Genomic DNA, 15,276 nt, shown 5'->3' on the forward strand with positions numbered 1-15,276 from the left:
CTTGATTGTGCAATGAAGTTCCTGGCGCTCCTTCTTCCAAAGCACATACTGTAATTTCTCGAGTTTGAAACATATTTATTTGTATTTTCAAATAGAGCTTATATCAGCAGATCAACAGTAATTGTTTGCTGATTTATTTAATCCTTCATGGAAGAAGACTGATTATCTTCTATGTTTAATCGAAATGAGACATTTGCTAATTTAGTTTTGACCGAAAAGGTAACAGTGCAGTACATCAATTGTAACGTGCGGTGACTGATCAGCCATAGACTGCGCTGCTGGATTAAAAAAAAAAGAAAAAAGGGACTGGAAGTCCACATGTTTACTTTATTAATAGGAAAAAGTAGGCTTTTTGGCGCTACCACGTGTCACGATTGTGCGTACAATTCCACGGCATCAGATGCAATGATGGCCAAACAAAAAGTGCTGCATAGGCACAACCAAAACAAGGAGGCACCACCAGGTGATGCGGTGCCATACTCTGGATTCTTACACAATCCCCGTTTAAAATAAAAAAAAAAAAAATAATCTCTATACAAATACAAAGTACGAAAAACACCAATCACTGGTTAACAAACAGTAATCAGGGCGAAAATGCTCTTGTAATACACTTTAAAGGATCTTTGTGCAGTTTGTCACTTATTTTATTCATGACTGCCACCTCTGGCCCAAAGCGTAACTGCAACATCTGTGTCATGCTCGTTCATGGTGCACATGCGAGTACTTGCAATATCTTAAAGCGACAGCCACAGTTGACAAACAAAGGCATGACTTCAAATGAGGTAAGAAAAACTCCAACCCTCCCCAAAGAAACTGCGGAGTGTGAGGGTCCGCACTGTCTACTAGAAAGGGAAGGTAAAAGCTGATAGATGCAGTCAGAGTAAAAGAGTCATGGCTCTTCGTACTCATCTGGGCATTGGTGGAGCATGCATAATGTAGAAAAAACTTTAATATTACTTTTTTAAACAGTACAATGCACCTTTTAATGCAAATTTTAAATTAATCCGATTACAGTAATTTCTGGACTATAAAGCGCACCTGACTATAAGCCGTGCTAGCTAAATTTGGGGAATACTCGAGTTTGTTACACATATAAGCTGCACCCGACTGTAAGCCGCAGGTGTTTTAATGTTACCACCCCGGGTTCCCGCTACTTTCTTTTCCATAATGAGGGTGCAAATTGTCTCGCTCTCAATCTGTCTCTCCTACTGTATTTGGGCTCATTTGGTTTGTTTTGCTCTGCCTGACGTTCTTGCGCTTCCTTTATAGTGTGCCCCCTTGTGATCTGATGGATAAGCCGCACCTTTGTATTAGCTGCAGGGTCGAATGCAAGTGAAAAAAGTAGCGGCTTATAGTCCAGAAAATACTGTAATTGATTGAATAATCGATTAATAGATTCTAAAATATTCGATAGTGACAGCACTACTTTCAAATAATGTCTATTATTACAAATTTATATATGAGGTAGTGGCGAAGGTCTGATTTAGGATGTTTAAGTCGTGCGACGTTCTGGACTTTATGGGTTACAGTCCTTTCTTGTTTATCCTCCTAGCCTCTCATAGTTTCAAATGATATGCCTCCTATGGCCTAAAAAGTATATCACAATATTTCAAAGAAATTTGCGGTGACAATATTTTTGACGATATTGGTAATAATTTCTGAACAATAGATTTGCGATTGGTGCTTCGCAATAATATCACTTTTATTGCAGCACAATATTAAGGCCACCTTTTTTTTTCATAGTTGAAATGTAAACAAAGTGCAAATATAGTAACCTTAATGGAATGAAATGAAAATAAAAACAGGCCAGGTAGTGTTTACCCTATGAAGTCTAATTGTAACATAACTGCTTAAAGCACATTTACTTAGCAAATACAAAGAAAACCCAAACCTTCAGAAGTCGGTGGCAAATTGCACGAGTCAAGAAAGTCCATTATTTTCTCCTGTGTTGTTGATCCTCGTGTTGTAGAGGGGGAACATTTTCACTGTAGCAGCCAGTTTGTAGCGTCAAGCTTTGTACATCGCAGCAAGCGTGTTGTTGAAAAAAAAAAATTCCCCTGCGATCATTTAGGCAGCGGTTATTTTTGCAGTAACCGGCAACCCTCCTGCGAACGTTATTTTGCCGTGAATGTCTCTGATTGGCCAATAAGAGGAGCGAGAAAATGCTTGATCTTTCTTAACCTTTTTCCCTCTTGTACTTCTCTCAGCGTCCATGATTCTCTTGGGCTCCATTGAGCGTGCTCCGCTCCAGGCGCTGCTCTCCCTGCAGCTAGGACGCTCTCGTCGCCTGGAGTTCATCAGAGAGCGTGCAACAGCAGAGAAGAAGCGCCTGTCTGTTGTCTCGAACTCTGACTGCGAAGACAACAACCAGAGAGCAAGTCAGGAGGTCCGCTTCCAGGTCAGAGGTCACACACAGGGAACATGCTTACAGTGAATTTATGTATTACTTTAGAGACAAATACATAAAAAAAATGCAATATTATGCATTATAACCTTAAGCTCTTTGGTGGCAGAGCCCTGGGGAGTTCCCAAAGGCTCTGGATGTTGTGGTGCTGTCTTGGTTGACACACCTTTGCAAAATCATGTGGACATTTGGGGGACAGTGCCTGGATTGGCAGACAGACACTCTCCAGTCTTTCCGATCAGGGTTCTGGGGGGAGGGTCTGTCTGGAAGTTGAGTCTTAGAGGAACAGTTTGGATTTTGTCCTGGCAGTGGAGCAGTGGACCATCTTTAGCCCCTCAGCAGTGTCCTAGAGTGTGCATGAGAGTCAACTAATCTACCCAGATTCCCTGGGTTACTTAGTCCCTGTACAACCGATGTTTGAAGTTTGGTCCGTATTGCTGGCAGTAAGTCAAATTGGTTTCTGGTGAGGGTTGAACTTTACCATTGCTGCCCATTTTTACCCATTCTGTTCATAATCCAAAACAAGCTCAGTCCACGGCTCATCCGAATCAAGAGGAGCCAAATGAGGTGGTTCCGGCATCTGGTGAGGATGCCTCCTGGAAGTCTCCCTGGTAAAGGGAGAGCCTGGGGAAGACCCAGTATAAGTTTTGAGAGACTGCTAGCCTGGGAATCCCCATAGGAGAACTGGACGAAGTGGCTGGTGAGAGGAAAGTCTGGGCTTCCCTCCTAAGGCTGCAACCACGACCTGTCCCCAGATAAGCGGAAGATAGATGGATGGATAGTTCATTTAGTTTAAGTTTTTATGCAGAAGTACACAGGAAATTATGTAGATTAAATTTGACTCTACAGTATTTAGAGTAAATTTGACTCTATTTAAAGAGGGACCAAATAGACTTAGTTTTAGAGTAGGCTGAGATTTACACTAGAGAGTAAAAAAAAAAAAAGAAGCCATTCAAGGGTTGAGGAACGAACTCACAACCTTCAGCTTGGCAGACTGCCACACTACCACCTGAGCTATGCCCCTCCTACTGTTTGCTTTTCTCCAAGAGACCAAAGACATCATTTTTGGTCTCTTGGAGTTGGGAAGATTCCATGGTACCAGCTGCAGCTGACACGAGCGATACACTAACAGAAATCAGAAGCTGCGTAGCTAAGGGAGTAGATTGGCTGTCTTCCAAGCTGAAGGTCGTGAGTTTGTTCCTCCACCCTTGAGTCAATTTTATGTTTTATTTTTTCCAGTTCTTTATTTTACTCACAAGTGTAAATATTACTCTAAAACGGAGTCTATTTTGGTCCCACTCAAAACAATGTCAAATTTACTTTACAGAATTTACTGTGTAGTTGAAAGTTGTTGTCAAAATAATTTGATTTATTGTATGATTTTGTGTATGTGCGTTTGCAGATCTCGACTGAAGAATCATCATTCAGTCCTACTCGTCAGATTCCTCAGAAGCCCTTGAAACCTGCTCTGAAGAGACCCTCTGTGGTGGAGCGGCCCACTGATATCCCAATCGGTTTGTTATTCTCTTACCTCCAATTCTCAATGTGAAATAGATTAGGGAATCTTAAAAAATTAGGAATTGGGAACTTTGGCATTTTCAGTGCAAATATTGAGCATTTTAACTACATACCAGACTGGTTCACAGGTCAGCTAATTTCTGCTCATTTTTCAGATCATGTACTGCACTTGCAAACAGGAATAGCAGAGGAACTGATTTTAAGATTTTGGGAGCTTTTGACATGGCCACTGTTAACTGGAGAATCCATTGACTATGAAGGTTGTGTGACAGTGTTGGGGATTTTGTCTCGTAGGCTCACAGGATCATTCAACCAACTCTAGTCTAAGGAACTTGTTTTGCGCCAGCCCAGATGCAGAACTCATAGAGGTAAGAGAACCCTGTCCTTGAACGCACCCAATAACGGCACACAAACACCACACAGTGGCTCACGGCATGCTCTTCACACATTCTTCGCACTCTCACGTACAGGCTTCACACGCTACAGTACAGTACCTCCCACGCTACAGTACAGTACCTCCCACACAAGCAGATAAATCCAATCAACAGTGTCAATACAGACACTATTTTCCATTTTGTCTGAGTATTGTCCAAAATACCAAATTGAAGTTTTGTTTCTCATTCAAACTACAGCGGTAGTTCTTACTTTACTTTCCACCGCATTGCAATCGATTCACAAGGCACATATTAGGCCTTGTAGGAAAGGTTGTTTATTGGGGGGGGGGGGGGGGGGCATTTGTTTCAACTGTTGAGGGTGTTTTTAATGTTGTCTGCTTGTCCTTGGTTGGTGGAAGAAAAACAACAATGTCGAGAGCCCCGTGTCTCCTGACACCAGGAGGCCGTCAAAACGAGTCCGGATATCTGTTGTGGTAAGATTCCACCATTTGGGGCAACCCAAATGGCAGGCTTCCGCCGGGTAACAGGTTCATCAGCCAATCAAAAATATCTCATCCTGCCATTCCATTCCAGAGCTAATTGCTCATGCCAATGGCCTGTGATCTGGGCAATGCCGACCCCGAACCCATCTGTGCCATTGCGCCAACATCCTTTGAACAGTCTCTTCTTGTTAAACCTGTAACCTGACTGCTGACCTCCTTTTGCCGGTAGTTGCTTGCTTCCACGATTGTCAAAATTTAGATTCATTTTGCTTCATCTGTTTTATTGGTCCAAAGGTCAGGAGAGGTTATGGAGAACATTTGACCCAGTGTCCACTTACAATGGGGAGAAACCATTCCCAGCAATCACATTTTCAGTGCACACTCGCAGTAATTAATTACTTATATCATACATAAATAGAAATATAAAATACATTATAGACCAATTTGGTGTTAAACAAGATTGTCTTCGTGAGCGTGGCACAAAGTGAGTTTTTCATTAGCTGTAAAATGTGATGAGACGACTGAACAATTGCACATATCCACGGATCAAACAAGCATATTTAACCAGCAAATCTGCATGTATGCATTTTGTGACTCAATGAAAATTTAAAAACACACACACATTTACAAAAATAAATAAAAGTCTTAGTCTACTGCATGTGTGAGTGCAAATTGGGACACATACACCAAAGACAGCGTCATAAGCATTGTATTTGATGAATGCATCTAAAATGATGGCCTGCACAGTGGAAAGTTTGCTTTGAAATAGTTAATCGGAGCAAGCCATCAAAATCTATTCAATCCACACTATTGTGTTGAAACTCTTAACACTCCAGGAACCTTTTTTCCCTGGTTTTAAGTGCCACCCTAACCACAAGAGCCAAGACAGCTCTCCTTTCTACAAAAAAATACATAATTTCCATGTGTCAGAGTTGTACAGAGCTGTTAAAATTATCCCTTCAAACACTGCTTGGTAACAGCAAGTAGCAAGCCACACTTCTGTTTGTCAAGCGGTCAGATTTTGTCACATTTTCCTAAATTGTCAAATAAGTAAAGTTTCATTAAACATTAGTTTTTGTATTTATTTACACACAATTGTTTAATTATACGATTTTAATTGTATTGCATTTCTAAATGATGCCTCACTCAAATTGTCATTTAAGCACATTATTATTGTTGGAGCAAACCTACAAATACCACCTTGGTAGTATGCTTACATCACATATGTTATCCTATATTTGAAATTGAACACTTGTGGCTCCATACGCCAATACAGTACATACCACTTTCATTTTACTTGATGGGAAAAGCAAGGGATCAGGTGTTGTACAAGTTTGAGGCTGTTCAAACCCGGCATGCTGTTCTTTCCATCTTCCAACTGTGTCACCCGAGGTATCCAATCAGTGACTGCCTCCCAGAGTTAGGCATCGCCTTTCTGGAGTGACCCAAAGTCATATTATGTTTGTGATACTCTGAATGGGGAAAGTGAGTTATCCTGTGCATGCAGCCATAATGTACATACTGTATCACAATAGGGAATCATATCTTTATATCAGAAGGCATGTTTGAACAACAGCGGAAAAAGTAAGCACTACGGTGATGAAGGATAATGCATGGGAACTTTATTGATCATTTGTAATTCTTCGAACTGCGATATAGCCTGCCGTCAAATTACCAATGACTGTATTCACGTTATTGGACTGCAATCATTGATTTAATCATCTGATTGTTAATTGACACAAAAAAAGCAATCACATAAACCATACGCTTTGACATGATGACATGAGATAAATAAAATAATAATATCACATGATCATGTCAGAATAAAGTACAAAGTAAATGGACTGTTCCTGACCATATGTGATGCCATTCCCTTCACCAGGAGCCACCAACCATCTTAAGGGGTTTCTTTGGGGTGAGCTGAATGTTATTCCCATTTATTCAAAACCTTTGAATGTTGAAATATATTAAGAAACACTTTTTCTGCATTTCCTAAATGTTGACAATGCATTACATATCAATTTGTCGGACTGCAAGGTGGCCTAGTAATTAGCATGTCTGACTCACATGTTTGAGGTTCACAATCCCATTTCCAGCCTTCCTGTGTAGAGTTCGCATCTTCTTCCAATTTCCTAAATCATGCGGGTTTAGATCAAGTGAAGCAAAATACCAACTTTCCGTAGGTGCAAATGTGAGGGCAAACGGTTTTCTATGTGTGCCCTGTGATTGACTTACGACCAGTCCAGGATCTACCTTTCCTTTCTCCCAAACTCAGCTGACATTGTACTGCCAGTAGAAGGAAAACAGGATGAATTGATGCTGGCCAGATGTTTTGACGTTTGTTGCTGCCATCTAGTGGTGGGGGTATGAAGCGCACTCGTATCATAAAATTGCGTCAGACCAAAATCGCTCAAATAATGGCCCGCATATCGAGAAAGTTATATCTCCAGGCACCACTGTCACATATTTTGTACAGTAGTAATTGAATTTTCTGAATAAAATCAAAGTGCAACAGTAATGTACTTCTTCATCAGAATAATACTAATTTATTAGTTTTACCTTGAATTTGGAGTTGCTCAAGCTTTTCATATTACTTCTTTAACAAGCCGTGGTTCCAATAACACAATACGTCATATGTGGTTCTATTGGTGCTATTTTAAAGTAAAATGAATGCATATTTTTGTTTTAATTCTTGGACAGTTATCTGCCACTGATGGTTAAAAATAAGAAACAGTCCCAACAATGTATTGAGAATACCAATTACAGGCACACAGTGTGGTCAGTGCAGAGAAAACACATGAGTTCATTTTTGGATGTGTTAAGTGGGCTTTGAAGCATATGAGTCACTGCAGCTTGACAGCAAAGTCATACGTAACAGAGCTTTGTGGCGCCAGTGTGTGGTGCATTTCATCGGGCTTTGGGCCTGTATCTCATTATAACCAGCTTTTCTTAATATGGTCAAAAGGTGGTGCTGATAACAGCCTTTACTCTGAATTTTTCTAATGTCATGTGGCCCTGTCAAGAATATGGATGAGTTTATACAAACATATTTTCCAACCTTCTGTTTTTCCCCTCAAATCAAGTTAGTCCCTCACAGTTCCTCTATTTTCTCGTTGTTTGTTTGGGAATCTGGGTGCGTCTTTGCTCCACACTCTTCGTCCATCTTTATGACTTTCCAAACCCTTCACACCTCCATCCCGCCTCCTCCACTCCCTCTATCTTGCTTGTGAAATATTGATGCAGAGTAAATGACATCAGTAGTCTGTTTCAGAGAAATGACGCCGCCCAGCCTCTCAGTCTGTTTTCTCATTATTATTTTTTCCCCTTCTTGAGTTTTCATAATGCCGTCATGCTTTATTTATGATGGCTTGTGGGCTCAATTTTTGTTTTTTGTTTTGTTTGTTTGTTTGCTGTAGTTTCTTTTTCATTTCTTATGCCGTCTTATAGGGCAAATCTCAAGGCAATATGCATATTTTTATTACTTGGCTTAAACATGTTGAATTGACACTTGCACAAAAAGAAACAATGGGTTGAATTGTCCTTTTGACACTTGAAATAGCTTTCCACTTTAAAAAATACTGTTTCACACATCACTGCATTTATTATTACCCAGAGACAAAAATCAAGAAAATGATCTAAGCTTTTGCAATGAACCTCATTATATATCTGCTCTAAAAGGGAAAAAAAACTAGGGAATGCACGATAATGCTATTTTCAACTGATACCGATAAACCAATCACTTAGAAAGTGCCGATGTTCATAACCGATAAGTGAGCCGATAATTGTTTGCAAAATTAACTTGAATACAAATATACTTTGGAGTCCTATTATAAGTCTAACATGTACATTGAAACATTGTGTTAAGCACAATGAAGCTTAATTTTATTGATATCTCTGCTTCAGAGACAACCAGTAACTCATTTTGAGTTTGACAAAACAAAAGTCATGTTTTAAAAATGCAATAAAAAAACTGCGAGAGTAACATTTTGGGGAGAACCGCTGCCGTATTGTGTTTTTGCACGCATATTCAAACAATCGATCTGTGTGTTTTGGAGCTATTCAAAATGAGACTCATCCGTCCCAAATCGGATATGAAACTACGTCTTGTGGTTTCAAACCATCACACAAAATTTAGATTTCATGTGCTTTGTGACTGTTCAGACTACAAAAGAGCCATCTAGTTTCAATCTGGATTAGCTAAAAATTTGATTTTGGCTGTCTGTCTAAACGCAGCCTTCGTTTCGGGCTAACCTCATCTTAAAACACTACTGTTCAATAGGTTAAATCAAGGGTGTGCAAGGTATGGTTGGGGGGCAAATACGACCGCCTGATCCATTCTTTAATCCGGACTACGAGTAATGCCATATTTGTTAAATGGTAAATGGACTGCTTTTTATATCGCACTTTAACTACACTATATGGTGCCCAAAGCGCTTTACAATTGAAGCCTCACATTCACCCATTCACACACATTCATACACCAGTGGTCGGTTGCTGCAATGCAAGGCACTGCCAGGTCCACTGGGAGTAAATCGGATTCAGTGTCTTGCTCAAGGACACTTCGACATGGTCACCAGGGTTGAGGAGTGAACTCACAACCTCACGGATGCATGGGAGACGGCCACTCTACCACTGAGCCCCTTGTTGAATTAATTTATCTGCGTTTTCTTCTGAAATTGCTTCAGTTGATTTATCTTCTTTTGAAATTGATTTATCTCCTTAAATAATTAGTTTGCCAAAAAAATAAGATAAAATATGTTGACATATACATTTACATGTTCTTTAAAATTAAATATTTAATATATTTCTGTGTTATCCTTTTTATATACCTCGTCCCTGAATAACCTGTTTTATCAGTCTGTTTAATAATCCAATATGGCATTTGAGCACAGTTTGTCCACGCCTGGCACATGGGAAGATTATTTTCTGTGGTCAAATGCTATCCAATTAAACAGATAAACTGACACCTTGACCCATCATTACACATTTAGAAGAAGAAAAAAAGGCTAGAGGATTCCTCATTGAGAGACAGAGGGACAACATGAGTTAAGTGGTTGTAACATCTGGACCCATCCAACTGTTGAGGCCAAATACAGATCTTGGTGCTTTTGACATTCAGCGGGAGCAAAAGCAGATATTTTAAATGTCAATTTTGTGTCCATTTTTGAAAAACTACTAATAAATTATTTTATTATTTTTATCCACATAAGTTGAGCCTTCTATTTGTCAGTTGAATGCATGCTCGATACCTAAGATTTGGATGGGCAATAAACTTAATTGTACCATTTGAACAAAATCCAAAACAGGCTTTTTTATGTTTTAATTTCCAAAGTTCGATAAAAGAATTCTAAAAGAAATACTATCATCATCTAGTGTTGGCACCGTAGCAGTGGTTTGTATCTCCGTCTTGAAGAATTAAGAATATTAGAGAATGGATGACGTAGAAAATAACTGCACATTATCCTTCTCCACACCATTGTATTAACTAGAAAGCCATTAACAATAGTGTTAAAGCCTGCCTCCTAATCAGATGTGGTGGTAAGGCAGTAATAGAATTTGTAAGCGATGAGCAAAGAAGTTATCATTAGTAGCAGGAAAATCAGCAGTTAATTGCCTGCATGTGATTACTGTTGTAATGTTCCCCTCTTGCACCATTTAGTATCTGGCAGTTGCTTCGAGAAACATCATTACTAGACGCATGAGCATGAGGGAGAAACTTTGGAATGTCTTTTTTTATTACTTTAACAATTTAAACTGCTATTCAGACAACAAAGAGGAGGACTGGCAATTTTACATTAGTTTCCTTTCATGAGATAAAAATAATTTGTTGTAGTAAAAATATATTTTCAATCATTTGAATTGATTCTCTCTGGCTTGTTGAACTGATAAGTGGAATTGTTGATCCATTTAAACTCAAATTTCACATTCCCTGCAAAGCAACATCACCAAGGAACCACTTCTCGGCATGTTCAAAAAAGGAATGCTTGCACTAATTAAATTCTAGCCGTCAAAGTTGAAAATCCTTTTTTGTGGTCATAATCGAATTATATTATACACTAAGTGCCACTAAATTTAATGGACATCTTGTGTTGTTTGCGACTTAAATGCAATTTGGGTGGGTGATGTGCATTACGTAGTAATCTTACACCATGAAACTACTTTCTCTGTTTCCATTGTTCTTTGTGACTGTCATTATCAGCATTTCAATTTATTCCACATTACTCGATGTTTTTGTTTTGTGTGTGTGTCGTTTTAATTAGCATGATATTGTTCACTTTGTATTAGATTCACTTGTTGATCGTGCATTTTTACCTTCTACTGCCAAAACAGGGACTCAAATGTGTAAACCTTACATACTTATTAACTTTACTGCTTGCTCTTAAGTGTGTGCGTGCGTGTGTGTGTTTCCCCTGCTAACCCAGCCTTATATAGGTGCAACTAATTGGAGGATTGTGTCTGGCTGTAATGATGGATAGCTGATGAGTGCAGAATGGAGAGATGGGGGGAGGCAATGAAAGAACGAGGCGGTCTTCTAATCTTTATCTGTTCAGAGGAACAGCATAGCAAACACTTTGGTCTTTTGTCAGCACTCTGCTGCTCATGTGTATATATACTCAGATGCTTATTTAGTCCACACTTTGAATTCACTTTTTATACATTGAGTAAATATTTACATGCATCCGCTCCTAACATTCATATAGTGCAATACATAGACAGTGGAAACCTATTGTTACACCCACGTATGACATCTACAACGTCGTTTATGACTTTCAATTTGAATTCCATCTGCATCAAAATGGAGCAGCAACAGCTTCCAATCTTATGAAATGTGACTATGGGAGGGTTTTTTTTCTCTCGCTGATTCTTCACATTTGTGAGGTCAGGTCACCATGGACTTGTTCAAAAGAATGTCTGGCAGTCTGTGCTTGTTGAGTCAGCTTTAACGATTAATGTATTATACACTTTTTTTTGTCTGTTTGAAATCTCTGAAAAGTGTGCAGTATGCATCTTTCGCACCCTCTCTGACTGATCTGTAAGCATGTTACCAATCTTTATTTGTTGCCTTGTGAAAACTGTGTCATTGTGACATTCAGTGTGGCCTTGTGTGACAGCGTGATCAGTGAGACAGCAGAAATGAAGTGTGTGCGCGTTCGCGTGGTCTCATCAACTGCAGGCACAACTGCCCTCTGCTTGCATAATGCTACAGTCGAGCACCTCTTTCTACCCCAGGGCTGCAGTTGCTAAGGTTACCAACAGGTCGTCCACTGCAGCGATGAGGATAAATGTGCTCAGGCTTCCATCAGCCCCAGGGTTATGCTTACTTTTCCCTCCCATATTTCCTTAACACACACATTAAATTCAGAGCAAATAAATGCCCGTTCGCCAGCACATTACTTAACACACACTGTATTCTCAGTATTTTCTTCAAGGAAGAGGGTCGCTTATGCATTTCCAGCTTGTCAAACAGCATTGGCAAAGTCGACTTGGAATTTATCAGCCGGAGGCTCTGAGGGTGGTGACAATCCATCATTATAATGATCATCTGCTGCAAAATCTCATGCATCATATTCCCTCGCTCATGAAATGCACTGTAGTCTCTCCTTTAGTCACTAATTCTATTCCTGTCCACCTGTCAGAGGACAGGCGTGCATTGTAACGCTCATGATGTGATGCATGGGTGAACATGTGCCTGTAATGTGTCATTCCACTTGCTGAAATGATAGTTTCAAAGTAGAACAAATAGGCAGCCAGATGTCATACATCATATACTGACAACAGTCTTCCTTCAAATTACAATGTAATCAAGTGAATGGAATATATAGTCTTACCAAGATTTTTTTCTGGCTTTTGCATCTACAGGACGACAGCGATGTGGAAGATGATATGACGATCAGAGAGGTAAGACCACCATTCTAAAGCCCCGACAAGACGGGAGGGATTCTATTTTCCTTTGTGGAGGCGATGCCGAAAATCAGTGCTAACGCAAAACTGCCCTGCTTACCGTTTGACTTTATGTACAGTTTCATCTCTCCAGATAAGAAAATGGATGGCGCTTGTGCAAAGCCACCAGGGCCCGCTGTCTAATTTAACTGTGAAAGTTGCTTTGGATAGCAGCCAGCCGCTTTTACATTACACGTTCCAGAACGGCCCACACAGCACCGGCCTCGCTTAGCCTGGTCCCCGTTGCTTTTCCATTACAAACAGGCACCGATCATATGGCGCCGGATCACCTGAACTGTGCAAGCCTACACTGCAGCGTGCGGGTTTCTGCCCTTAGATTTCGTGAGTGCGAGCCTCGGCTACAGGTTTTGTGGCAATCCGATGTATGAATTACTGTTTCATGCTGTGGCGTCGCAAATGACAGCCTATCAAATGCGCAGAGCTTTCACACAGACAAAAATCTATTTCCGGCTTTAAGTGAGCAGACTCAGCCATCAAGACATAAGTACAGTGTATACAATACATTGCACATAATTGTGTTATACAACAATAGTTTAAATTTTATTGCTTGTTGGACCTATTCATCATTTGAATAAAAGATCTCCAGCTACAGTCTCCGGAGCTGGTCGTGTCCCCTTGCCTCGGGATCCGCCAGTGGGCATCGGACACCGTAGTGTGAGGACAACACGTCAGTGACTCGGACAAACAGCCAAATGAATGACACCTTGCTCTCCATCCAATATGCACTCTAAAAACGGTTGGGTCAGAAATAACCCAAATTAGTTTAAAAAAATGGGCCGACCCAACAAATTAATAATCCACAAGGCAACCTTTTGGGGGCTTCTTTTGTGGTTAATTCATTTGACCCAACCGTTGGGCTTAATTGAATAACCCAACTGAATTTGGTCAAATATGAACTGACCCAACTTTTTTTACCCAAACAGTTGTCAAATGAATAACCCACAAAACAAACATTGAATTGGGTGATAAAGGAACTGACACAACTTTTTGAATTATTTATCCCCAAAAGGTAGTAAAAAAAAATAATTAATTAATAATCCACAACGCAGCCCAATTTTTGGGTAAAACAAATACAAAATTGAGTTGGTCCCTTTTTGACCCAATTAGGGTTATTTTTGACCCAACTGTTTTTAGAGTGTGAATGGAAGCTGGCGGCAGAAGGCAAGAAGGATGAAGTATTGAAGCTTGAAATTTTTGGCGATTAACACTTAAAGCTCAACATCTCCCATTGACACTGAATGGTGAGCTCAGATTCATTAATTTCTCCACCTCTACAAGTCACCGGCGTGTTGTCTTTACTCTACAACCGTCGTCGTTTGCATTCAAGTTAACGGATAGATCAGTCGGCCTGAGCCGCTTTTCAGAACCTCCACAAGTGACGGTTCTGAAAAGCCGCTCCATTGTGTAATGGTAAAGTGACCACTCTGGGTTGAGCAAGGCCATTCCAGTATGAAACTGATGCAATGGAAAAGCATCTTTGGTGTGGTGGTAGTCAAATGTACAGTAAAGTAACCTCAATGTCATGTATCATTTCGGTGAAAATGCAGAACGGCTTTTGAGAAACGGGCAGAAAACAAAATTTACTTTGTAATTGAATTTCCGTTTTAATTGGTGTGCAGACACTTAAGAAACCAACTTTTTGTAAACAAGCCATAAAAAGTGCCTTTTACCCGAATACCCTAATGTTTACCTTTTTAACGTTCTATTGCTGCTGATTCTGTAACTTGCACATCATATTCTTCAAATATTGCAAGATGTCCAGTGTCTTCTTGTGCCTGTCCCCAGCCCGGATAAATACAGAGGGTTGTGTCAGAAAAGGCATCAGACATAAAACTTTGGCCAAATCATACATGCGAATCAAATGTATGACTTCCATACTGGATTGGTAGAGGCCCGGGTTAACAACGACCGCCATCGGTGCTGTTGACCTACAGGGTGCCAGTGGAAACTGGACGACTGTTCGTCACAGGAGAGGAGGAAGGTGTGTTCGTAGGAAGAAAGAGAAGAGAAGAGGAACACCAAGATTCTAGGACTGAGAGTAGGAACTTTGAATGTTGGAACTATGACAGGAAAAGGTAGAGAGCTGGTTGACATGATGCAGAGGAGGAAGGTGGACATAATGTCTGTTCAGGAGACCAGGTAAAAAGGGAGCAAAGCTATAAGTATAGGAGCAGGGTTCGAGTGATGAGCCTGAAGCTAGGAATCGACGGTGTAATGATAAATGTTGTTGGTGTGTATGCGCCACAGGTAGGATGTGAGCTGGAGGAAAAGGAGAACTTCTGGTTGGACCTTGATGAAATTATATAGAGCATCCCTAGAAATGAGAGAGTTTTCATTGGTGCAGACTTCAATGGACATGTTGGTGCAGGAAACAGGTGATGGGCAGGTTTGGTATGCAGGAGAGGAACGCAGAAGGACAAATGGTGGTTGACTTTGCAAAAAGAATGGAAATGGTTGTCGTGAATGCTTTCTTCCAGAAGAGGCAGGAACATAGGGTGACCTACAAGAGTGGAGG

General features: G+C 40.3%; 1 protein-coding gene across 6 annotated transcripts in view; it reads left to right on the forward strand.

Annotated features, from left to right (window-relative positions):
- Window positions 1-15,276, forward strand: part of LOC147170457 (chloride channel protein 2-like) — a 104,376-nt gene that overhangs the window by 75,975 nt on the left and 13,125 nt on the right. For 2 of the 6 annotated variants that reach the window (XM_086080597.1, XM_086080599.1), the window contains 6 exons: window positions 2,208-2,398; window positions 3,807-3,918; window positions 4,217-4,290; window positions 4,716-4,790; window positions 6,682-6,714; window positions 12,660-12,698. In XM_086080597.1, coding sequence (XP_085936723.1) covers window positions 2,208-2,398; window positions 3,807-3,918; window positions 4,217-4,290; window positions 4,716-4,790; window positions 6,682-6,714; window positions 12,660-12,698 — 524 coding nt within the window. The remainder of the gene's footprint in view (window positions 1-2,207; window positions 2,399-3,806; window positions 3,919-4,216; window positions 4,291-4,715; window positions 4,791-6,681; window positions 6,715-12,659; window positions 12,699-15,276) is intronic. The other 4 variants (XM_086080598.1, XM_086080600.1, XM_086080601.1 and 1 more) reach the window with 2 other exon arrangements.

This window comes from Leptonotus elevatus, chromosome 7 (genome assembly GCF_054856555.1).
Source record: "Leptonotus elevatus isolate MCC_2025b chromosome 7, RoL_Lele_1.0, whole genome shotgun sequence".
NCBI classification, from domain to species: Eukaryota; Metazoa; Chordata; class Actinopteri; order Syngnathiformes; family Syngnathidae; genus Leptonotus; species Leptonotus elevatus.